At 45.2% G+C, this 26,034-nt stretch overlaps 1 protein-coding gene across 4 annotated transcripts in view; it reads right to left on the bottom strand.

Annotated features, from left to right (window-relative positions):
* Positions 1–4,447: 4,447 nt before the first annotated feature.
* The window catches only part of st6gal2b (ST6 beta-galactosamide alpha-2,6-sialyltranferase 2b), a 28,303-nt gene continuing 6,716 nt past the window's right edge, over positions 4,448–26,034 (bottom strand). Inside the window, exons 3-10 of one of the 4 annotated variants that reach the window (XM_035533820.1) lie at positions 20,795–20,920; positions 20,194–20,279; positions 19,931–20,076; positions 8,171–8,839; positions 6,981–7,078; positions 6,779–6,877; positions 6,126–6,300; positions 4,448–4,815 (exon numbers count right to left, since the gene is read on the bottom strand). In XM_035533820.1, coding sequence (XP_035389713.1) covers positions 4,574–4,815; positions 6,126–6,300; positions 6,779–6,877; positions 6,981–7,078; positions 8,171–8,801 — 1,245 coding nt within the window. In that variant the 5' untranslated portion in view covers positions 8,802–8,839; positions 19,931–20,076; positions 20,194–20,279; positions 20,795–20,920 and the 3' untranslated portion in view covers positions 4,448–4,573. Of the gene's footprint in view, positions 4,816–6,125; positions 6,301–6,778; positions 6,878–6,980; positions 7,079–8,170; positions 9,182–9,228; positions 9,430–19,930; positions 20,077–20,193; positions 20,423–20,794; positions 20,921–26,034 lie in introns of those variants that run through there. The other 3 variants (XM_035533831.1, XM_035533862.1, XM_027004695.2) reach the window with 3 other exon arrangements.

A 26,034-nucleotide genomic window follows, 5' to 3' on the forward strand; every position in this document is an offset into this window, starting at 1 on the left:
ATGGGTGAGTTCATAGAGAGAACAGACTGGACAAAGAGGGGTAACTGCCACACTGGGGCCTGGACAGAGAAGGAGACTGTAGATCAAAGAAACTGAATGACCAGGGTCTTACAGCTGGACTGAATGTGCAGTGCTATGTGATGATCGGGCTCCTGGGACCATAAAGGAAAGCTGTTCAGAATCCAATATTGTATCATACGTTCCTTAGGTTTCATTTGATAGACACACAAAGAGGCACAAATGAAGGCATATTATGACCACACACAAAAGCATTTGGCCTGTTCCAATAACTGTGTTCAAGCTTTGCGTGTTGCATAATGTGAATGCAACATTTTTTGAAGCCAAAGCAAAGGTTTTATCCTGCATTAGACACACTAGAACCATGGTTGTGTGTTACATTTGACCTTTTCTTAATCAGTGAGGGCTGAATGGGAACAAGATATTATGAACCTTATGAGTGTCTTGGGCAACATAGTAGTTGAGGCATAACTAGACCATTCTCCTTATACAAATACAAAGGAAAATGTAATTGTGCCTTCTCGCCCCACTACAAACAACTGAGGAATTCTCTCTATAACTTCTTTGCAACTGTAGCCGATTTAATCCCCCCCTCCCCCCACAAAATTCTCTCTCTATATCCATGTCTCTCTCTCTCAGTAGCTTCACATTGTCCTCAAATGCTGTGGTCTTCTACAGCTGGCCAGGCTTCACTGCACTGAAGGTGACAACAAGAAGGAGCAGAGGATTTGTTTGTCAGTGGAGAACAGCGGAGAACAGTGGAGAACAGCGGAGAACTCTGGCACAAAGACTGTCCCATACCAGACCCAACGTGATGGCTGTTATGTTGCGATTTATCAAGGCACTTAGGTTCCTAAATAATTTTATCATAGTTGTAAAGTTCTGTAGGTTGAAGACACTCTAAACTACTGTGAATTTAGGCCTCCCCATGATCAGTGTTAGTGTTGTGCTCGTTAGTGTGGTGCTCATTAGTGACTTTGACGACACACTCGGCTTTGTTGCCAGTATGTGTGGTAAGTGGCTGGCTGGGAAACACAGCTGATAAAGTTCAATATTTATCTTAAAATACCAGAATGTAATTTTATTAATAGCTAACGTTTTACTGTTCAGGTTTCAGCAAGGATGCCATGAACCACCGGTTTGCCCTGTTTTCATAAGCGTCCATAAAACTTGCAATATAAACAGGACTGAGTTATAACTGAGTTGTAGCTATGCATAACTGTTTTTGAAGAGAGAAAAGTAATTCACTGATTTTATTTATACAGGTAGTTGATGTTTTTCTATGACATTGTTCTTCAACAGGTAAAATGTTGTTTACAGAAAGCAGGAAACCCCTGCTGGCCATCAGGGACTCTTGGTTTTGGACACAGCTCCACCTTTCGGACTGGGAGAAGGCAGGGACAACCTGCTCAGAGACATGGACCTCCAAGATCCAACAATCTCACACTCCTGTCTATTGATATTCTGCCTCAGTATCCGTGTGTCATGGTGTACTGCTGTAGTCTGGTACTCTACACTGTCAAACAGGTGAACCATTCGTGGTTTTAAATAATAACGTTAATATCTTAGACTTTACATGATCAGTGTGTTCATCACAGGACCTGTAAATGTGGCGCTGAAACACTGACATGAGCAGTTTGGAAGCCTGGCATGCCCTTATTTCCATCTTTTACACGGCCGTTCAGATGGGAACTCAACAGACGTAAGCACAGTGCACTTGTTTAATCACACTAAACTTTCACGACCAGGACTTGTTGATAAGAGCTCATCCTGTTATGACGTTAGTTTACTTACAATATGCAGATCAGTCTGTATAGGTAGATAAAACTACTTGTTATACACAGTTAGTGTCTGAAAAGGGCTTCCTTTTGGCAAATGAATGTACTACTATAACGAAATACTATATAATGACAATCGTTCATCGATATTGACAGCCGTGACCAAGCTTACTCGTCTTGCTGTTCTATATATAGTTATTAAGGGACTGGGGCCGCCCGTTTGCTCAAATAACTCCCCAGTTTGTGGTGTTTTTTATGTTTACTTCTTGTGAGGTACAAATCACGTTACCATGGCACCCGCTACAGGTTGTGCCAGGCTCTGTCACAGCAACCAGCCTGCTGCTGATGCAGGATGGTTCAGGAAGACGCCATATTGTGTGGTGTTAGCTGCCGTGTTGGGGTGCCATGGGGCTCGTCCCGGCATCGTCTCCCTCATACCCAGCATGGTGCGCCCCCTACTGGCCTAAAGCGGCACTGCTCCTCGACCTCTTCATTTACATCCTCAGAAACAAGCAGGTCAGATGTGATTTGTCCTTCCCTAACCACACACACCACAGACATGATTTATATACGACGCACATAAATTGACATCAAAAGCACAATATACAAAACATACAATATATAAAATAATATGCAAAAATAAAATGCAAAATAATTTCTTATTTATTTACACCATCGCGTACAATTATATCAAACAAAAACTGCACAAAAAAATCTGATTCAAGTTGAAACATTTCAGTACAAAGAATAATTTGATCAAGCTTTTCCTATAATTTGATCAAACTTTTTTCGTATTATTATTATAAAAAATATGATCAAATTTAATTCTTATGAAAATATGACCTGAATAGTCTCTTTGCTTTTCCAGTGCACAGTAACAAAGAGCAACAAGAAAACATTTAAACATGATTAAACCTCACAAATCACAACTTGAGAAACTTATATGGAAACTCCAAAACAGACTATCAAGACCACAGGTGAATAAACCCAAGGGGTAGACTTCAGATGTAAACAGTAGAGTGTAAGGCCTATATTCCACACAGTACTCCACACAGTACTCCACACAGTACTCCACACAGTACTCCACACAGTACTCCACACAGTACTCCACACAGTACGTTTTTGTCAAAAACCCAGTCCGTCCTTTGGGTCCAGTATTAACTAGTTCATTCATTCTCCACGGGGATTTCAACCGTCTTCCTCAGCTTTCAAATTCCTGCTTTAGCATTTTACCTTTAAGAAAGTAGTGACCTTGTCTGTTAATATCTGCCATTCAGAGACAAGTGCATGGGAAAAAAAAATAATTTCACATTCAATCCCCTTTCCTTCTCTGGCTGTGAGCTCAGGAACTTAAAGTCAAAGTTGTGTAAATACAGTAGGCATAACTAAACTGGAACACAAGCTGAGTGAGATGACCGGGTAACAGCTGCCTTAAATCGATTTAAGGAGATTGGAGGGAAACAGATTCGTTTCACGTGTGGTGAAAATGTAAATATGCTGTTAGAATTATATGTAGTTCAGAACTTTGTGTGTGGAAGGGGACAATAAAAAGCTAGCTCTCCATCTGTACAAATACTCAATAAAAATGTTCTAGCAAAAAAAAACCCAGCAAATTGCGTGTTTTTATTGCATGTGGTGAATATTATCTCACTGATTTTACCCAGCGAGCCCCAGAGTTCAGACCAGCTGAGCTTATCAGAGTAGCTCATCGACAGTGGAGAGACAGTATAGCTTTCATCAACATGTAACTCACAGCACTGAACAGATGGTATGTGCAGGGCTTTCATTTTTGTGTTCAGTATCTGGCCATTCAGCAAACGCAAAATGTCCACAATAACGTGGCAGGTGAGTTTCTGGTTCTAAAAAAACAAACATAAACCTTAGTTACATGTCAACACCGCTCGCTCTAGTAGTGTCACTCACCTTGGAATCTGAACCAGGAGGCGCGTCAATACACGTCTCCATTTAAATGGTGTCCCATCACAAACCCGCCTGTGACCCAGTTTGGGCCAGACAGTGCAGTTTTAATAAACGTGCCACAACAGCTGTACAGAGCTGATATAGAAGCCATGCAGTTGTAGAAGTTCTGTGCGATACACACATGGCAGCACGTGTGTGGCGCGCATGCTGTGTGCGATACACACGTGGCAGCACGTGTGTGGCGCGCATGCTGTGTGCCATACACACGTGGCAGCACGTGTGTGGCGCGCATGCTGTGTGCCATACACACGTGGCAGCACGTGTGTGGCGCGCATGCTGTGTGCCATACACACGTGGCAGCACGTGTGTGGCGCGCATGCTGTGTGCCATACACACGTGGCAGCACGTGTGTGGCGCGCATGCTGTGTGCCATACACACGTGGCAGCACGTGTGTGGCGCGCATGCTGTGTGCCATACACACGTGGCAGCACGTGTGTGGCGCGCATGCTGTGTGCCATACACACGTGGCAGCACGTGTGTGGCGCGCATGCTGTGTGCGATACACACGTGGCAGCACGTGTGTGGCGCGCATGCTGTGTGCGATACACACGTGGCAGCACGTGTGTGGCGCGCATGCTGTGTGCGATACACACGTGGCAGCACGTGTGTGGCGCGCATGCTGTGTGCGATACACACGTGGCAGCACGTGTGTGGCGCGCATGCTGTGTGCGATACACACGTGGCAGCACGTGTGTGGCATGTGTGCATGGTGTGTGCTGTGTGATGGTCCTTCACCCTGCTCAGTGGAGGGGGAATTAGTCCATGCTGTTAGCAACCCGCCTCTGAAACATTACGGCTAGCAGGTGATCTGACTAAACCCCGAGAGGACCGCCTTGCCATTATTCGAAAGGTCGTCCATGGAGGTCTCGGTCATCCTCCTGACCAGGAGCTTCTCGTAGAGCAGCGGGTGATAGGCCCCGAGCGTGCAGGCCATGTCGTGGTAGTAGTCATAGTAGTGACACAGCGTCGTGTGTCGTCTGGAAGGGATGAACTCATAGATGTCAACCTTCTCACACAGGCTCAGCATCACAATGATGCCTGAAACAGAACCAGAAATATCACAGGCATAAAAAAAATCAACTCAAAGGTAAGGTTTTTATGGAAGCACAGGTGCATATCTGCATGTTTGCACACACGCTCAAACTGACACACAGTGATAGGAGTGAGAGGCCAATACAGTCCATGCCAAACTGGATCAGACTGAGTGTGTCTCCCACAACAGGTATGCTGAAACAGACTGGAAGGCAGACTGGGAGATAGGAACAGGGAAAACTTTTCCTACTCAAACACATGATCTTGGTAGCACCTTCTGGAATGGTGCACCTTTTCCTGCAATTTCTTCCAGGATCAGCAGTTTCCCACAGGATCAATGATCTAGCCCTCTGTCATCTCTCCATCATCATTCCATCATCTCTCTATCATCCATCATCTGCCTATCATCGGAATATTTTTTTCTATCATTCCTCTATCATCTGTCTATCATCTATATCATTTTTCTTTTACCTCTCTATGACCTGTTTATCACAACAATTCTAACCTGGCCACCTGTTCTCATTCGGGAGATTCTGATGAAAGCAAGCTGACCGAAGGCACCTGTTTTCTTCAGCTGCATCACACAAAAATAGACGCATGTTATTTAAATGTGTGCGCATGTGTGTGGGAGAAACGCATTATTCAAATGTGTGTACATGTGTGTGAGACTGTTTGTGTGCGTCACGTTATGGCCCGACCCCCTCCTCAAACATCTTCGTGTGTGTCTGTAGTGCCATGCCCTCTCGTGTCGTTCACCTGATCCGTGTTGTGTGTAATTGACATGCATGTATATAAGTCTCGTGTCTTATCGTTGAGTTTGTCGGTGTTTGACCCAAGTAGTGTGTGAGTAATGAATGCTATGTCTTAGTGTTACATGTCAAATAAAACGTCTGTTTCATCGTGCCTCGTCCCCGCATCCTGCCTCTCCTCGTAACGTCACAGTGTGTATATGTGCTGGTAGATGCTAATGTGAGTGTGAGTATGTGCTCAGCATTCCCAGAACATCTGATATACAAGATGTTAAAGCAAATTTAGACTGGTTAGTGTGGCCAGCTATGATAAACACACACACACACACACACACACACACACACACACACACACACACACACACACACACACACACACACACACACACAGCTGCATGCACACATACACAAGCACCAGAAAAAAAACAGGAAATGGGAGTAAAGGTCACAAACTTCACTTTTATCGTGCGGACAGCAGCACACGTGCTCCGTGTCACACCCAGAGTGATTAAATGGTCTGAAATGCTTTCATCTCACGCTCAGGTGACATGTTTATGTGACTCTGACCTATGAAGCCGGAGGAGGGTGGGTTAGGCTGGATGTCCTCGTCTATGTTGTTCTGGAGCACATCCCACAGATGCCAGATGAAGGCAGGGTGCAGTATATAGAAGAGCTGGGAGGGTGAGCTCCTCCTGCGCTCCACGTACGCCGGGAACAGGTCATAGTCCGGTTTACTGTACCACTGAAAGCCAGAGGAGAGGCAAGACGCCATATTACATTTAGCCAGTCAACATTACTGTGGCGTCTTATGACATGGAAACAGGACAATGTATCGTCTACGGTAGGTGAGGCAGAGCGGTGGTCAGTCATTCCTGTTCAATAGTTACTGTCAACACTGTATCCAAGTCGTTCACAGTCACAGTCTGAAATATCTCAAATATCCTACCGTAGAGATACCAAATCTGGCACTGGCTCAAGGTGACAAGTGAGTCTAAAGTGAGCAACATGTGTAAAATGGCCCGTGTGAGTCTACTGTGAGTTTGACCTGAAGGCATGTGACAAAAAAACTCAATCTGGCAACATAAACCTCAATCTGGCAACAGATCAGGTCAGGAAGTGGGCTGACCTTCCATCAAGACCCAAGAGATAAGGAAAGACATGTTTCCTAGAAAGACTTAAAAGGAAGGAGGTTCACCAAAACTGGTGAGCTTACACCTCACCTTCTCTAGGTTGGCAGAGTATGAGGTAGGGTCCCACGCCAACAGTGTAATGTTCTTATAGAGAGAACTGCTTGCAAAATGGTATGAGTCAGCCAAAATCTGCATGGGGTAGGGGAAAATACAGAACATAATTATAGTTTAGTGAGCGAGCGTGTGTGTGTGTGTGTGTGTGTGTGTGTGTGTGTTGTGGACTAAGACACACCTGTGAATTGATGATACGGATTGTGGTCTTGCTGCCGACGTGGTCCTCAAAGCCCCTGGTTGGAGCCGCATTGAACCGCAGAACTGCATCATGGGAATCTACTGGCACAATGGCGTCTCGTTATCCCAAAGTGTTGATCGAATTCATGTACTAAAAGTCACAATTGTATTCCACACATTTTTACTTTACAGTGTGTCAAGATGTTAGGCCCAAATAAACAACATTTTGTATCTGAAACAGTGAGCTCCTATTCACTTGAAACACTTGAAAAAAAAAAGTAAATAAGCAACGTTGACAAATGGATAAGTGTCACGCAGCAAGACAGGACAGATGCTCACTGATGACAAAAGGCAAACATTATTAACTTCACAAACAGTTGAAGTAAGAATCCAGAGAGAATGCCATCATTTACACTACATGTTCAGTATATGGTGTCATTAACTAAGCTGTCATTCACACTACATGTTCAGTATATGGTGTCATTAACTAAGCTGTCATTCACACTACATGTTCAGTATATGGTGTCATTAACTAAGATGTCATTCACACTACATGTTCAGTATATGGTGTCATTAACTAAGCTGTCATTCACACTACATGTTCAGTATATGGTGTCATTAACTAAGCTGTCATTCACACTACATGTTCAGTATATGGTGTCATTAACTAAGATGTCATTCACACTACATGTTCAGTATATGGTGTCATTAAGATGTCATTCACACTACATGTTCAGTATATAGTGTCATTAACTAAGCTGTCATTCACACTACATGTTCAGTATATGGTGTCATTAACTAAGATGTCATTCACACTACATGTTCAGTATATGGTGTCATTAAGATGTCATTCACACTACATGTTCAGTATATAGTGTCATTAACTAAGCTGTCATTCACACTACATGTTCAGTATATGGTGTCATTAAGATGTCAATCACACTACATGTTCAGTATATGGTGTCATTAAGATGTCATTCACACTACATGTTCAGTATATGGTGTCATTAACTAAGATGTCATTCACACCACATGTTTAGTATATAGTGTCATTAACTAAGATGTCATTCACACTACATGTTTAGTATATGGTGTCATTAAGATGTCATTCACACTACATGTTCAGTATATGAAGTACATAAATAAGCCATCATTCACGTCTTGGTTCTTGCCCAAAGCTCATTCACTCACCAATCTCTTTCCCCAGAGATGATCTGAGCAAGGCACCAGCGGAGGTGACGACAGCACATGTCCTGTAGGGGGTGTCGCGGAGCTGCTGCAGAGGCTTCCCTGGCACCAGCTGCCGCCAGCCCAGCTTGGCGAAAGGCTCCTCGGTCCCGTCCACGGTCCTGAGCTGCTGCCGTTTCAGCTGACACAGTAAGTCCTGGGTGCCGCGCTGTGCCACCATCGAGCCCGTGTACGTCACATTGTGCGGGTTGATGCCAGTGTAACTTTTCTTGGCTTCCTGCAGTCTAAAGCTCAGCATATCTGCCGAGGCTTGGCCCTTCCACAGCGCATGCACCGCCTGCCTTCCCTCAGAGAAGAACTCAAAGTCCAAGGGCCTCCTCGCTCTCCTCCACTTGTTCACTTGGGGCAGCATCATGGCGGGGGGGAGTAGTCTAACCTGTCTCTGGACACTGCTGTCATTCTGTCCCCTCATCGTGGTCAAGGTCCTGGCACTCAACTGAACGTGGCGGGTGTCCACGACGGCCAGAAGCAGGCTTGAGTGGGAGTCAATGCTCCAGGAAAAGTAAAGAAAGAAGAGCAGTGTCCAGCCCAGTATGCCCACCAAGACCAGCATGCCACATCTCCAAGGATTCATGGTGTCTCCGAGGCTTCAGGTATTCAATTCAGTGAGGGCTGTCACAGAAACAGAAGAGGGATAGGTCGGTTTCGGTTATAGCCTCGGGTCTGTCGACGACAGCATGAGACCTCACCTGGTGAGATACATCTCTTACAGAGCAGTAACCCACAGTGCCCTTCGAACCACGACACAGCAGACACGTGTGCTGAGGGAACAGCCACGTGTGCTACATGCTGCGTGCACCTTCACACACAAGCAGCCATTCCAGCTCTGTACCCCTGAGCAAGCCTGGCCCTCTCCTTACCCATAATGCAACAGCACTGGGCTGGGATGGGGCACAGACAGCTGCAGCCAGGCACATTCAGAAGCAAAGACCTGAGCAGCTGCACAAAAATCACTGCCAAGCACCCATCTACAGCAGACGTGTGCAGACAGGTGTGCTTACACTTCTGGAGGGGCGGCACATGAATGGAGATACTCGAGAGTTCAGGAGAGTTCCCACACATCCACACAGAGGGGGAGAGTGTCATTCCACACGTAGCTGGAAGGGAAGAAACTCAGAAGATGACGTCAAAGGGCACTGACAGAAGAGGAGTCAGGGACAACACCATAAAACAGAACTGAGTGTACAGGGACATTTTCACAAAAAATACATTTAAGCTTTGGAAATCACATGCACACACACCCACACACACACACACACACACACACGCACGCCCGCCCACACCCACACACACACCCACACACACACACACCCACACATACACACACACACACACACACACACCCACACATACACACACCCACACACACACCCACACATACACACACACACACGTGCACGCATGCATACACGCACGCACACATATGCACACACACACACACACACCCACACATACACACACACACACACACCCACACATACACACACCCACACACACACCCACACACACACACACACACGCGCACGCCCGCCCACACCCACACACACACACACACACACACACCCACACACACACACACCCACACCCACACACACCCACACCCACACACACCCACACATACACACACCCACACACACACACACACGTGCACGCATGCATACACGCACGCACACATATGCACACACAAGCTTACTAACACCAGACCCTGTGTGTGAAGATGAATCCAGAAATAGTTATTCTAATGTATTCCACATGCATTTTCATCTTAGTGATCACTGCTTTAGGTATCTAGCCATTAAATATCTAAAGCCGAGCTTCTTAGGAGCTTAACTGTGATGATCCAAACAGCACACGCTTAGTCGGTTCTAACGGCATATTACCTCTGCTGTTCTTCAGGTTTGCATTTTGTCTGTTTCATCTTCATTTCATTTCATTTCTACTGTATAACTTTACTGTAAACACTAAGTCTTAAATAAAAAGTGCTGATTCAATAATTCCTATTGGTGCTGTTAAATAATAGAATACAGTAAGAAACGTAGAACCCTGTTTAGCTGAATATTTCATTTCTACATTTACGGCATTTAGCTGATGCTTTTAACTGAAGCGACTTACACTTATGACTAAGTACAACTTGAGTAATTGAGGGTTAAGGGTCTTGGCAGTGGTGGGACTTGAATCCACAATCTTCCAAAAGTACCTTAACCACTTAACCACTGAGCTACCATTGCCCCAAATCTATTTAAATAGATTAAACTCTTGAATTAAACTCTCTCTTTCTCTCTCTCTGTGTGTGTGTGTGTGAACGTACAATTAGCACATTATGCAATTAGATATTATAAAGTTAATTTAATGATAAAGTTAGTATCAAGTAATTATAGAGTTATTATCACATTGCTATTGAGTTAATTAGAGTTAATATTCCTATTTATACTTGTTGCTTCTTGCTGTTTAAGTACAGAATTTTCCGGGTCTGGAAGGATCCCTTCTCCCTTCTCCCCCGTTCTGTAACGCGCTCTGTACGATAGGGAATAACTAGACCAGCATGCATATCTGATGTCACTTTTTTAGTTGCCTTTCCAGTTTGTAAAAGACCCCTAAGGGGACAACAGAATCATACAGTAATACTGGGAATGGAAAAGATCTGCTGGTGCTATGAACGGCCCATTCTCTGGATTTCATCCTGCTCCGCTCACGTATTCCAGACATAAATCTGCCAATAGAACGTTACACTGAACAGGCCAGCAAATGATATAATTTATGCATTTACACATGTAGTGTTAGTACCAATTTCATAAATGCTGAGTAAGCATGGAATGAGTTTACCCAGCAACTGCCAGGCAAATGATTTAGAAATTTTGACATGCCAGCATCTGGAACTCTACCCAGCCTCCATGAAGAGTCACTGCTTCGGTTCTAAGAAGCATCTTGTTTGCATACATTGTCTTTCGGTGTCACCAACTTCAGTTTCACTCAGCCAGAAACCAGTCTGAGGTTCACTGGGCCATATGGTTTGTTTCTGTTTCATTTGCAAACTGGAGTACATATTTGAAAATTTTTTATTTGTTTGTTAATTTCTATATTGCAGCACTAACATCCAAAGGCATAAAATGAAAAACCTTTCAGCTCCCTCAACCGCACGCACGCACACACGCACACATACATCCCTCCGCAAAATAACCAGGTGCTGTGCCTGACGGCGGCTGATGTGAGGCGTACTCTGCGTGGAGTTAACCCACGGAAAGCTGCTGGACCAGACAACATCCCGGGTCGTGTGCTCAGAGAATGTGTTGACCAGCTTGCAGATGTCCTGACAGACATCTTCAATATCTCTCTGAGCTGCGCCATGGTCCCAACATGCTTCAAGACCACCACCATCATCCCCGTGCCTAAGAAGCCCACGGTGTCGTGTCTCAACGACTACCGTCCCATCGTACTCGCATCCATCATCATGAAGTGCTTCGAGAGACTCGTCATGAGACACATCAAGACCCAGCTTCCCCGTTCTCTGGACCCCCTGCAGTTCGCGTACCACTCCAACCGCTCTACAGATGATGCCATCTCTACCACACTTCATCCGGCACTCACACATCTGGATAAAAAGGGCACCTACGTAAGAATGCTGTTCACAGACTTCAGTTCAGCATTCAACACCATTGTTCCTCAGCATCTGATTGGAAAGTTGAGCTTACTGGGCTTGAACACCTCCCTCTGCAACTGGATCCTGGATTTCTTGACTGAGGTCTACCAGTCAGTCCAGATTGGGAGCAGCACTTCCAACACCACCACACTGAGTACTGGTGCTCCCCAGGGCAGCGTACTCAGCCCTCTGCTGTTCACACTGCTGACTCATGACTGTGCAGCGATGCACAGTTCGAATCACATCATCAAGTTCGCTGATGACAGGACCGTGGTGGGTCTCATCAACAAAGACAACGAGTCAGCATACAGAGAGGAGGTGCGAGAACTGGTGAGCTGGTGTAAGGTCAACAACCTGTATCTGAATGTTGACAAGACAAAAGAAATGGTTGATGACTTCAGGAGAGCAAGGCAAGGTCACTCCCCGCTTGCCATCAACGGCTCCTCAGTGGAGATCGTCAAGAACATCAAGTTCCTTGGTGTTCACATAGCGGAGAACCTCACCTGGACCCTGAACACTAGTTCCATCACCAAGAGAGCCCAGCAACGTCTTTACTTCCTTCGTAAGTTGAGGGAAGCCCATCTCCCATCACCCATCCTCACTACCTTCTACAGAGGTACTGTAGAGAGCATCCTCAGCAGCTGCATCATTACCTGGTTTGGGAACTGCACCGCCTTTGACCGCAAGACCCTCCAGAGAATAGTGAGAACAGCTGAGAAGATCATTTGGGTCTCTCTTACCTTCATCACGAACATCTACATAACGCGCTGCATCCGGAAAGCCACCAACATCCAGGTACCGCAGCATCCAGTCCTGCACCTCCAGACTGTGCAACAGCTTCTTCCCAGAAGCCATTAGACTCCTGAACTCTGGCTAACTCCAATTCTGATTCCAAAATGGGCACTTTTATACATACTTATACACACACACACACACACACACACACACACACACACACATTCACACACACACACACACATTGTTTTGCATCGGACTAGTGCTGAAGTCAAACCTCACACAAGTAAACTATGCACTCCTGTTGCAGACTTGCACATTATCCTACTTGCTGCTAGAGTGCTGTACTAAAACAGCACTGTACTCTGAACTGTTCTGGCTGCTATCGGTGACTGCTATGTTCAGGGTAGCATGTCACTGATTCCTATGCACAACTCGCTTTACATATGCCCAGTACTGTGTACTGGACTAAATAATTGCACTGTCTACTCATTTTGTATTTGTCCTGTTCTGTATTTATTATTGTTTATTTAATGTTTATTTAATGACATTTTGCACTATATTGGACTGTTTGCACTTGTGTAGCATGTTGCCTGTTGCACTGTTGTTTTGTGTTGCACCATGGTCCTGGAGGAACACTGTCTCATTTTTGTTGTGTACTTGTATATAGCTGAAATGACAATAAAACCTCTTTGAACTTTGAACATACGCTCACACACACACGCGCGCGCTCACACACATGCTCACAGACACACACACACATGCTCACACACACACACACACACATATGCTCACACACACACACACACACACATATGCTCACACACACACACACACATATGCTCACACACACACACATATGCTCACACACACACACATATGCTCACACACACACACACATATGCTCACACACACACACACACATATGCTCACACACACACACACACATATGCTCACACACACACACACATATGCTCACACACACACACACATATGCTCACACACACACACACACATATGCTCACACACACACACACGCTCACACACACACACACACATATGCTCACACACACACACACATATGCTCACACACACACACACACATATGCTCACACACACACACACACATATGCTCACACACACACACACACATATGCTCACACAGACACACACACATATGCTCACACAGACACACACACATATGCTCACAGACACACACACATATGCTCACAGACACACACACATATGCTCACAGACACACACACATATGCTCACAGACACACACAAATATGCTCACAGACACACACAACAGTGAGCTAACTGTCTAACATTTCTTTAAACATGCTTGCATGGACACCACTCACATGTCTAATGAGATGTCTGAAAGCTTCTCGCCAGTGTGCTCTGGTTTTTCAGTATGGCAGAACAGTTTAAGACTCTAAAGTCATTCAGCGACTAATGACAGCAAACCAAACAAAGACTTTTGTTCTTGTGAAGCTTCTGATCTATGCATGTCTAAAAGTCACCTACTGCAGATACATAGACACATGCCTACCTGAACGCCTACATCCATACACACGCGCGCTCTACATCCAGACGCGAGCGCGCTCTACATCCAGACGCGAGCGCGCTCTACATCCAGACGCGAGCGCGCTCTACATCCAGACGCGAGCGCGCTCTACATCCAGACGCGAGCGCGCACGCACACTACATCCATACACACACACGCTACATACATACACATGCACACACACGAACACCAACGCCTACATCCATACACACGCACGCTACATCCATACACACGCACGCTACATCCATACACACGAACATGAACGCTACATCCATACACACGCGCACGCACGCTACATACATACACACGCGCACGCACGCTACATACATACACACGCACGCTACATACATACACATGCACACGCACGCTACATACATACGCACACTACATACATACGCATGACCATGAACGCCTACATCCATACACACGCGCAAGCACGCTACATACATAAACACGCACGCTACATACATACACACACTACATACATACGCATGACCATGAACGCCTACATCCATACACACGCGCAAGCACGCTACATACATACATACACACGAACATGAACGCCTACATCCATACACACGTGGCGTGCGCGCGCGCGCATGGATGTGGAGTGCGCGCGCGTGCGTATGGATGTGGAGTGCGCGCGCGTGCGTATGGATGTGGAGTGCGCGCGCGTGCGTATGGATGTAGAGTGCGCGCGCGTGCGTGCGTATGGATGTAGAGTGCGCGCGCGTGCGTATGGATGTAGAGTGCGCACGCGTGCGTATGGATGTAGAGTGCGTGTGTACGCGTGTGTATGGATGTAGGCGTTCATGGTCGTGTGTATGTATGTAGCGTGCGTGTGTATGGATGTAGCGTATGTATGTATGTAGCGTGCGTGCGTGTGTGTATGTATGTAGGCGTTCATGTTCGTGTGTATGGATGTAGCGTGCGTGTGTATGGATGTAGCGTGCGTGTGTATGGATGTAGCGTGCGTGTGTATGGATGTAGCGTGCGTGCGCGTGTGTATGGATGTAGGCGTTCATGGTCGTGTGTATGTATGTAGCGTGCGTGTGTATGTATGTAGCGTGCGTGTGTATGTATGTAGCGTGCGTGTGTATGGATGTATGTAGCGTGCGTGTGTATGGATGTATGTAGCGTGCGTGTGTATGGATGTATGTAGCGTGCGTGTGTATGGATGTATGTAGCGTGCGTGTGTATGGATGTATGTAGCGTGCGTGTGTATGGATGTATGTAGCGTGCGTGTGTATGGATGTATGTAGCGTGCGTGCGCGTGTGTATGGATGTAGGCGTTCGTGTGTATGGATGAAGAGTGCGCGTGTGTATGGATGAAGAGTGCGCGTGTGTATGGATGAAGAGTGCGCGTGTGCGTTTGTATGGATGTAGAGTGCATGCGTGTGTATGTATGTAGAGTGCATGCGTGTGTATGTATGTGGCGTGCGTGTGTATGTATGTATGTAGCGTGTGTATGTATGTAGCGTGCGTACGCATGTGTATGGATGTAGGCGTTCATGGTCGTGTGTATGGATGTAGCGTGCGTGTGTATGGATGTAGCGTATGTATGTATGTAGCGTGCGTGCGTGTGTATGGATGTAGGCGTTCATGTTCGTGTGTATGTATGTAGCGTGCGTGTGTATGGATGTAGCGTGCGTGTGTATGGATGTAGCGTGCGTGCGCGTGTGTATGGATGTAGGCGTTCATGGTCGTGTGTATGTATGTAGCGTGCGTGTGTATGGATGTAGTGTGCGTGTGTATGGATGTAGCGTGCGTGCGCGTGTGTATGGATGTAGGCGTTCATGGTCGTGTGTATGTATGTAGCGTGCGTGTGTATGTATGTAGTGTGCATGTGTATGTATGTAGCGTGCGTGTGCATGTGTATGTATGTAGCGTGCGTGTGCATGTGTATGTATGTAGCGTGCGTGCGCGTGTGTGTATGGATGTAGAGTGTGCGTGCGCGTGTGTATGGATGTAGAGTGTGCGTGCGCGTGTGTATGGATGTAGAGTGTGCGTGCGCGTGTGTATGGATGTAGAGTGTGCGTGCGCGTGTGTATGGATGTAGAGTGTTCCTGGAGGAACACGCCACATCCATGCGCGCGCGCGCACTCCACATCCATACGCGCGCGCGCACTCCACATCCACATCCATACGCACGCGCACTCCACATCCATACGCACGCGCACTCCACATCCATACGCACGCGCACTCCACATCCATACGCACGCGCACTCCACATCCATACGCACGCGCACTCCACATCCATACGCACGCGCACTCCACATCCATACGCACGCGCACTCCACATCCATACGCACGCGCACTCTACATCCATACGCACGCGCACTCTACATCCATACGCACGCGCACTCTACATCCATACGCACGCGCACTCTACATCCATACGCACGCGCACGCACACTCTACATCCATACACACGCGCACGTACACTCTACATCCATACACACGCGCACGCACACTCTACATCCATACACGCGCACGCACACTCTACATCCATACACACGCGCACGCACACTCTACATCCATACACACGCGCACGCACACTCTACATCCATACACACGCGCACGCACACTACATCCATACACACGCGCACGCACACTCTACATCCATACACACGCGCACGCACACTACATACATACACACGCGCACACGCACTCTAAACCTAACCCTACATACATACACACGCGCACGCACACTCTAAACCTAACCCTACATCCATACACACGCGCACGCACACTCTAAACCTAACCCTACATCCATACACACGCGCACACAAACCTAACCCTACATACATACACACGCGCACTCTACATACATACACACGCGCACGCACTCTAAACCTAACCCTACATACATACACACGCGCACGCACACTCTAAACCTAACCCTACATACATACACGCGCACGCACACTCTAAACCTAACTCTACATACATACACGCGCACGCACACTCTAAACCTAACTCTACATACATACGCACGCACACTCTAAACCTAACCCTACATACATACACACGCGCACGCACACTCTAAACCTAACCCTACATACACACGCACACGCACACTCTAAACCTAACCCTACATACATACACACGCGCACACACACTCTAAACCTAACCCTACATACATACACACGCGCACGCTCACTCTACATACATACACACGCGCACACGCACTCTAAACCTAACCCTACATACATACACACGCGCACGCACACTCTAAACCTAACCCTACATCCATACACACGCGCACGCACACTCTAAACCTAACCCTACATCCATACACACGCGCACACACACTCTAAACCTAACCCTACATACATACACACGCGCACGCACACTCTACATACATACACACGCGCACGCACTCTAAACCTAACCCTACATACATACACACGCGCACACACTCTAAACCTAACCCTACATACATACACACGCGCACGCACACTCTAAACCTAACCCTACATACATACACACGCGCACGCACACTCTAAACCTAACTCTACATACATACGCACGCACACTCTAAACCTAACCCTACATACATACGCACGCACACTCTAAACCTAACCCTACATACATACACACGCGCACACACACTCTAAACCTAACCCTACATACATACACACGCGCACGCACACTCTAAACCTAACCCTACATACATACACACGCGCACGCACACTCTAAACCTAACTCTACATACATACGCACGCACACTCTAAACCTAACCCTACATACATACGCACGCACACTCTAAACCTAACCCTACATACATACACACGCGCACACACACTCTAAACCTAACCCTACATACATACACACGCGCACGCTCACTCTACATACATACACACGCGCACGCTCACTCTAAACCTAACCCTACATACATACACACGCGCACACACTCTAAACCTAACCCTACATACATACACACGCGCACACACACTCTAAACCTAACCCTACATACATACACACACGCACACACACTCTAAACCTAACCCTACATACATACACACGCGCACACACACTCTAAACCTAACCCTACATACATACACAGTTACGCTGTTTTCACCCCGGCCTGTTTCTTTCACACTGTGGACACACACTGCACTGCAATGGTCAGTAAGCTCTTTCACACTGTGGACACACACTGCACTGCAATGGTCAGTAAGCTCTTTCACAGCATTACAGGGGCCACACGCAGCTGCACTGTCGCTGGGGAGATCAGTCCAAGACCGTGCCGTGCCAGTCATCAGGTTCCCTGCTGTAAGACAACATGGCTAAATAATGTGATTATAGTGCAGGAATCCCCGTGTTTGTGTTTTCTGCCCAGTAGCACGAGGTTTCCATCACATCGATGTGTGACCTAAGCACGCAACACCTGCGTTTTTCTATGATTAGGTAATAAATTAGCGGATGAGGACCATATATTTATTAATAACACACTCTAATGTCTCTACATATATTTCCAACCTTTAGTTCTCACGTTTCTCACATACCCCAGCGCTTCTGTCGCGTGCAGCAGCATGCATTTACCCCAAATTAAACGAAGCACGAAAGAGACGGAACCGGAAAGCACATGTGGTTGGTACTGGTGTAGTTATGTGGCTAAAATCACGCAGTTTCACCATCGGACATGTGCGGTGATGTCAGTGCAACCTCGAGACTCACCAGTGCGCGAGACGTTCCGCCGTGAGCGCGCTGTACGTAAAGTTTGTCATTTTGTGGCAAAAATATTTCTACTGAACAAAATTAGCCTGTAAATTAATGTAGACGTTACGACGTTACAAACATCTTAAAGTCACATTTGAGTCGCGTGTTTCTTTAGAGTCGTTTAGCGCGCGGCGGTCCTGTTGGCGTCTCTCTGCAGCTGATGCCCTCTCGCGAAGCCTTTGGATTTCTGAGCTCGCTGCTTCGTTTTGGAAGGAGACGTCACGCGCGACACCTGCCTGGTCTTTTTGTAACGAGCGGTGGCGCGCGAGTTTAAACCTGGGCGTGATTGTTATCATGAGCGAGCGTAGCCTTTTGGAAGTCTTGTTTACTATTATTATTTTTAAATGAACCCGCCCATCATGTTACCCGTTGATGGTGTTATAACGCGGAAATTTGCTTCATGGGTCATGAGGCCACCTCGCAAGCTCTTCACAGGGGTCATCACACCAAACAAGACCATGAACTCAACAGTGAAAGAAAGAAGAAAGAAAGTTAGGACAGAATAACTAATAAGTGTGTGAAAGTGATTGGGGGAGTGGCTGATGGTGATGATTGACAGGGATTGAGGAGTGTGTGTGTGTGGCCTCCCAGATCAGGTCTGAGGGCACCTTGGATTGGCCTGGTGGAAATCAGTCACTAATCTGGAGTCGAAGATCTGATTGGCCGGTGTCCAGTTCCTCTCCTCAGGACCACACACCTCACGACCAGATACTGGACACCTCCGCTACACCATCTAGACTCCAGCAGCTGGTTTACAATGTAGACCGACCCTCCACCGATGACCGTGGAGACAGAGTTGGAGTGTGTCTCCGTTTAATTCAGGGGACCTGTGGCTACTGGCCTGAGAGCAGAGACATGGAAGGCAGAGGACACCCAGCTACCCACAGGAAGGGCAACCTTGTAGGTGACCTCATTAATGCTCTCTAAGGTTGTATAAGAGCCAACATACCTGTGGTTTGAGTTTTCTACTGGGGCCCATACCCCTGTCTCTGGTTGACCCTCCGACGCGATCACCTGGCTGGTATGGTATTCTCACCTCTGCATTTCTTTTGTAGTTTGCGATGGCGCCGCGGAGACCATGACGCATTTCCCAGGACACAATCGAAATGGAGAGCCCAGTGGAGGCAGAGCTTTGGGCATGCTCCACCCAGGGCCAATATGTGCTCCAGGTGTCTGGGTGTTCTTGAAAGTACAGGACAAATGAATGTGACTTGCTGCTGAGTCACCATATTAACGTGTAAGTTGATACCCGGACATTTGGCACACTACCACTCTCAGCTTGGCTCCTGCCACACCTACCGTGAAAACCGCACCTCTCTCACATGTGATTCCCTCTGATAGGCCGAACTGGCAGAACACACACTGGATCAACAGAGTCTCCAGAGCTGTGGGAAAAGAGAGAATGGTGGTGTTACCACCTGATGTGAAGACATCTGTCGTGAAGTCGACTGCCAAATGCAACTGTGGCCTCATGGGAGTGGTCAGTGGGAGCAGCTTTCCAGCTGGTGGTGACTCGCTGTACATGAGCATACATAAGCATACATGAGCATGTATGAGCATATATGAGGCTACATACAATAATTGTTACTATTGTGGTGACCGTTGTCGGCCAGAGGTGGATGCCCCCCCCCCCCCCTTTTGAGTCTTGGTTCCTCTCCAGGTTTCTTCCTCGTGCTCTAGGGAGTTTTTCCTTGCTGCTGTCGCCTTTGTCTTGCTCACTGGAGGCTTGGACTTTGACATTTGTAAAGCTGCTTTGTGACAACGTCTGTTGTAAAAAGCACTATATAAATACATTTTAATTGATTTATTGATACATGAGGCTACATGACACATGACATGTCACGTTGCATAGAAGGCCAACAGTAGTGTGCAGCCAGAAGCTAGCTGGTGAGCGTGGCACCTGGGTGTCCAGTCCGCACGGTGCTGTGTGCCCAGTACTGGAGAGGGAAATGCAGCCTGTGTCCTGGGCACTGAGGATGAGGACTAGCTCGTTCGATGTCTCAATCCGGGTTCCAGATTATGGCTCCTAAGAAGAGGAGGAAAACAGGTCAGGCTCATGGCTGGTGGGTGTGACCTCTGGATTGTGGTGAGTGTGACCTCTGGGTGGTGAGTGGTGGTCACATTCTCATGTGAATTGTTCATATCTCACGTGAATCAGTCATAAACAGAGGTCTTGTAGTAAAAGTACCTTACTGATATTTGTACAGACAACGAATTCAGTCTGAAGAGTACGTCCTGTAAAGTAATTCTTACCATATTAAATAAAATTATTCCATCAACATTTGCGGTTTGGTTTTGTGTGCATAACGTCCTGTTACTTTGTTGGGCCTGGGGATTCACTTATCGAATTTATTGCCAACTATACACAACTGAGACAACAGGACAACAAGACAGCCACAACAGGACAGTCAGCTGAGTGTCTTAACCAATCATCTTCAGTCTTACACTAGCCTGGGTCAACAAGGCAAATCCCACCAGTCCATCATCTTATGCCCGTACTAACATTTCAAGATTAATACACTACTCACAAACAATATTAATCTGCCATTATATTCTACTGTAATCTCAAATGGTGTATGGTGCTTCTATACTAAAAATATTAGTACTGAAGAGAATTTAGAATTAAGCCTGTAGTGAATCAAGTTCAATCATATTTTCCTTTTTTGACTCATAAGTATGACACAGGACATGGTTGACCAGTTGAAGGCGGGTACGTACAGCGGCAGGGTTTTTTCAAACAAGAATGACCTGCTTTTCAAGGTCAACCCATTGACTTTCCTTTACAATATGCCAGCTGCTACAAAAATGCTGTTGTTATAAATACAACATTATATTTACATATTAATATATTTAGATTTACATTTATACATAAAACATTTTAGCTCTCCTGGCTATGGTTACAAACTGCTTACACACAAATAACTCTGAAAACTCAAAAACTCAGGAAAAAAGACTTTTGAGTAAACCTTAGCAAACCTTAAATTTTGTTTGCAATATTCATATGTCTATATTTTGATATTATGTGTGATAAGGTTTCCCTTAGAAAAGAATAACCTAACCATGGTGTGTTAAATACATGCTAGTTTTGTGAGCTGATATTATGAAGCCATTTATGATTAGCTGGTTTGCTTAATAACATCATAAATAATGAAGTGTTAGGTATGAAATATTTCAGGGAACACTTGTACGTTAAACCACCATAGGGGTCACTCTCGCTATCCCAGCATTCCAAAACACCTGAACTAAGCCATTTAAAACACAGACTACCTGCCACATGTGTCCTACAGACAGGAGGGTTATTCTGTGTTGACTAAACAATGTGCCACCATGTCCTGTTGGGGCTCTACAGAATACATATCAGAGAAATCAGCTTTTTTTCTTTTGAAAATATTAGTTTAATCCTAAATATATCTATTTGTAATAAATAGATTTATTAATATTTTGACTTATTAATATCTTTCCTGTGGGTGTTACAAGTTTAAATGATTCATTTAATTGCAGTCCACGTAGATCTCATCTTTCAGTAGCTCTGCACCTGCTGCCTCTAGGCGTTCCTGCTCACATCCTGAGGCTGGGCCATAGTGTTATATTCATATGACCAGGAAAGTCTCTAATGAATATTAGCCGAGAGTCATGCTGGATCCTAAGCACACATCAGAGACAAAGGAACAGTGTTCTCTGACGTGGACCTGGATGAAACAATGGTCAGCGATTAGGTCTCTGAGTGCCAGTGATCTCTACTCTCGTATTACAACTTATTGATGTCCTGCATTGTATCTGTTCAAAAGTCATGTGACGTCCATACACTATGGTACTCATTTGTACCAGGACTATAGTGCCACAATGCATTCACCACACACAACTTTGTCTTTGTGTTATGCGTCAAACTGATGATATAAACACAACATTTCACCAAATGATTCCAAGAAGTTACTAACCTCGTTTTAAGGAAAGTTTGACTAATCAGCTGAACTGAAATAAACCTGATCTGAATTATGATATATACTGACATCACCACATAGGACTCCACCTCCAGCAGGCTTGAGCCCATCTGAGGACATCTGAGCCCATTTTAGCACTTCTGAGCACATCTGAGCACATCTGAGCACATTTGAGCACAATGCACTCTGAAGGGAGAAAAGAAGCATTTTTTCCATAAGGAGTCTGATCTCTGCATGCTCAGTGTATATTTTGTGTACACAAATGAGATGATTTGAAAACCAAACTCAGCTCAACACTGAGATGCCAGCATGCCCCTACTGCTACTCTTCAGGTGTGTACTTTTGAGAATATGGTATGAAAATGAGAACGCCTCTTCTCAGAACAATTGGCCTTCAGTTCCAAGAACTGTGGAGAGAAAAAAAGGTTCCTAAATTTTCCAAGAAAGGTTATATGACTCTGATACATCCAGGACAAGTTACATGACTCTGATAGAGAATGACTAGGCCTTTAGTTTTCCTAGCACTCCAACATCTGTCAGTTGTACTTGAGCTAAATCACAGAAAAGCTAGAACCCCAAATCTGAAAGTGTCTATTTGCAAAAATAAATATGTTTTAAATTTAATTTAATGGTGTTACACCATTAAATAAGGTAGCATATGTCCTTGTATTTCCTGTTTGTGTGTTTACTTGATCATGTGAATGGTAACTACTGGACTCTAATTTGTTGTTATTCATGATACAAGCTGCATTTATATACAGAATGCAGCATTTGCTGGTTACCTTTGAAACATTACTGGGCCGTTGTTCACTGTGATCATTGAAGCCTTCAGACATACTGAAGCCTAGTCCTGCTGAAGTTATCAGATCATTACAATCTCGCTGTGATTTTAATGTGACTTTTATTATGTAAATGAACAGAACTGTCAGGTGTTAAATTTTATACATTTTCTTAAATTTACTGCACTGCTGGGCAATGACAATAAAACATTCTAATCTGTTCTGTTTTATTCTAAAATTTGATTTGAGCCTAAAAATAAATAAATATGTATTAAATAAAATCTAATTTAACAAATTAATACACTTCTACTCTGCCATAACAATGTACTCCTGTACTATATGTAATATTCATGTAGTACACATAGCATATAACAAATAGTGGTTTGTACCCCAGAAAAAAAACAAAATAAAAACTTCTCACTGACCATGTTTTGGCCTGTAATCTTTGCAGCAAAGAAACTAATTATTTGTGTGTGTGTGTGTGTGTGTGTGTGTGTGTGTGTGTGTGTGTGTGTGTGTGTGTGTGTGTGTGTGTGTGTGTGTGTGTTTAAAGAAAGAAAAACTACTTCAGGTTTCTAAGAATAGAAAGAATAGGACATCTTCCAAGAAATGCTTGAACGCTTTTAGCATCCAAAGAATGTCTTCAGATCTGTCAAGTCATCTTAGTCTTTCTGAAGTCAATTACCAACCACTCCACAGAACACGTCAAGGCTTGCAAAAGTATTCCTGTAGCAACAACAGGTGCTCACTCGCTGAGTGAATGGTGACTGGTGTTCACTCCCTGGGTGACTGGTGCTCACTCCCTGGGTGAATGGTGACTGGTGCCACCATTCACCTAGAACAAGTGTGTGAAGGAGAATGTTGTCAAATCTGAAATTCCCCTCTGCTTTGCTATCTTTTCTCCAGTCAAAGACTGTAACTGTTCCAAATTATATACTCTGGAATCAAATCTAAATGCAGTTCAATTGTTTGGACAATATATTGCTTTCTTACAGGTATGTTTAAAAATATCCTGATGACCTATCAGTATGAATGGATCATTACAATAATCTAAGATAATATCAAGGATCGAAGTAATGGTTATTATATATATGTATATATATATATATCTGTAAAGCGTCCTTGAGTATGAGAAAGGTGCTATATAAATGTAAATAATAATAATAATTATTATGTGGTTACACACACACAACCCACATAACTGTTGATGCGCATATGACAAAACACGCAAATTTAAAAACCAACTGTTCGTAATTTAATGCTCTCATAAGAGAGAGAGAATACGAAACAGAGAGATTAATGAGGAGATCACATCAGAAAACTCCTGGCATAATAAAGTCTCGTATAATATGAAGAGGGTTGAACTGCATTAAAAGCTCAACCAACTACCTGATCCAGTTAATCCAGTCACGTGTTGCATCTTCCTGCTATCATCTCAATTCCCGTGAGAAGATGATGGTCTAGATATTCAGGCATCTGTGATTGGCAGATTCTCTCTTGAGAAAATGAGTTCCAGAGATCAAGCCCGGAGATGAGAAGGAACTGAACAGGTTCCTGTCCTCAGACAGAAAAGAGCAAATTCTCAGAATGTTGAAGAGGAGAAATTTGCACTTTTTTGTCTACAGTGAAAAACTGTAGCTGTTCCAGAAGTGAATAATCCAGAATGCAATCTAAATGCAATCTGATAAGACAATGTGTTGTTTTCCTTACAGGTATGTTTTACTGATGCCCTGTCAGTATGAATATATCAGTAAGGATTAACCTATCATTCGATGACTCTAATACTCTGGAACTAAGTGATGGTTAATGGAAATGGATCTGTGGCATGATCTGAGAATAACAATTGGTTGTCCACTGTTCCACCAAACGTTCCTGCATGCTTGGATGGAGTAAAGAGCATTTACTTAGGGGATGTGTCGAAGTTCAGTCTTACTGGGATACAGTTGGAGGCAGCTGTTCTTGATGAGATGTTGTCCAAAGATGCTGCAACTACATCACCAAGAGAGCAAGTTTTGAGAAAAAAGAGAAGAGGACTCAGAACTGAGTCTTGTGGGACACCGATGGAGAGTTTCCGTGTGACCTGAATCCAGCATCCTTCTAGAGAGGACTCAAACTATATCCATGCTGAGCCTCTGAGTCCTAGGTCAGAGAGGCAGCAGAGAGGTCTAGAAGAATCGATTTGGATGATATATCTCCACTGAGCATAGGAACACTGAGGCCAAACTGATTTGGGATCAGATGCTGACCAGGAGGAAGAGAAAACTGTACCTGAAGCAGATTCCAAGGATGGACATGAAAAGGAGTGAAGGTTGTGACGCCAGTGAGTAGAGAGCGGTGACGTGAGAGGTGAATGGGGCTTTGGGACCGAGTGTGGAACCTGGTTTGCTTGTAGGAGAGAAGATGTGAAAAAAGGTCAGAAGA

The sequence above is a fragment of the Electrophorus electricus genome, chromosome 1 (genome assembly GCF_013358815.1).
Source record: "Electrophorus electricus isolate fEleEle1 chromosome 1, fEleEle1.pri, whole genome shotgun sequence".
Lineage (NCBI taxonomy): Eukaryota > Metazoa > Chordata > Actinopteri > Gymnotiformes > Gymnotidae > Electrophorus > Electrophorus electricus.